Below are 403 nucleotides of genomic sequence, written 5' to 3'. Positions count from 1 at the left end.
GGTCTCAGGTTCAGAATCACAGCCACCCGGTTCCCGCTCCCGGGGGTGCGGGGAGGGGGGTCCCCAGGGTCCGGAAGGCTCTCGGAGTCCGGGTCCCCGCCCACCCTGGTGGCTCTCAGCGCGGGCCAGCTCCTGAGTTATGACCAGGTCCATGGCGCCTCTGCCCCGGCGTCTTCCTCAATCCCTTGCAGCCGCTGGCGGTTGCCTAGCGACAGGGGGACGCGGGCCGGTCCTACAGGTCGGCAGCGGGGCCACACTTGTCCGTAAGCGAACTCCCCCGAGTCCGCCCTATGCGGGCTCCCCAGCCCCCGAAAGCGAGGGCCTCGGGGGAGAAGACCAGGGCTGGAAACCACCCAGAAACACGGCTTATGAAAAGCTGGCCCGGCTTATCAGACAGTGACAG

The 403-nt window shown here is 68.0% G+C and overlaps 1 protein-coding gene across 1 annotated transcript in view; it reads right to left on the bottom strand.

The window, feature by feature from the left end:
- Positions 1 to 153, bottom strand: part of CFAP46 (cilia and flagella associated protein 46) — a 52853-nt gene extending 52700 nt beyond the window's left edge. The window contains exon 1 of the mRNA XM_015572532.1: positions 105 to 153. Within this exon, the coding sequence (XP_015428018.1) occupies positions 105 to 153 (49 nt within the window). The remainder of the gene's footprint in view (positions 1 to 104) is intronic.
- Between the last annotated feature and the right edge of the window lie 250 nt (positions 154 to 403).

This window comes from Myotis davidii, unplaced genomic scaffold (genome assembly GCF_000327345.1).
Source record: "Myotis davidii unplaced genomic scaffold, ASM32734v1 scaffold72, whole genome shotgun sequence".
Lineage (NCBI taxonomy): Eukaryota > Metazoa > Chordata > Mammalia > Chiroptera > Vespertilionidae > Myotis > Myotis davidii.
The sequence above is the reverse complement of the archived record's forward strand: the minus strand, read 5'-3'. Positions and strand labels throughout refer to the sequence as shown.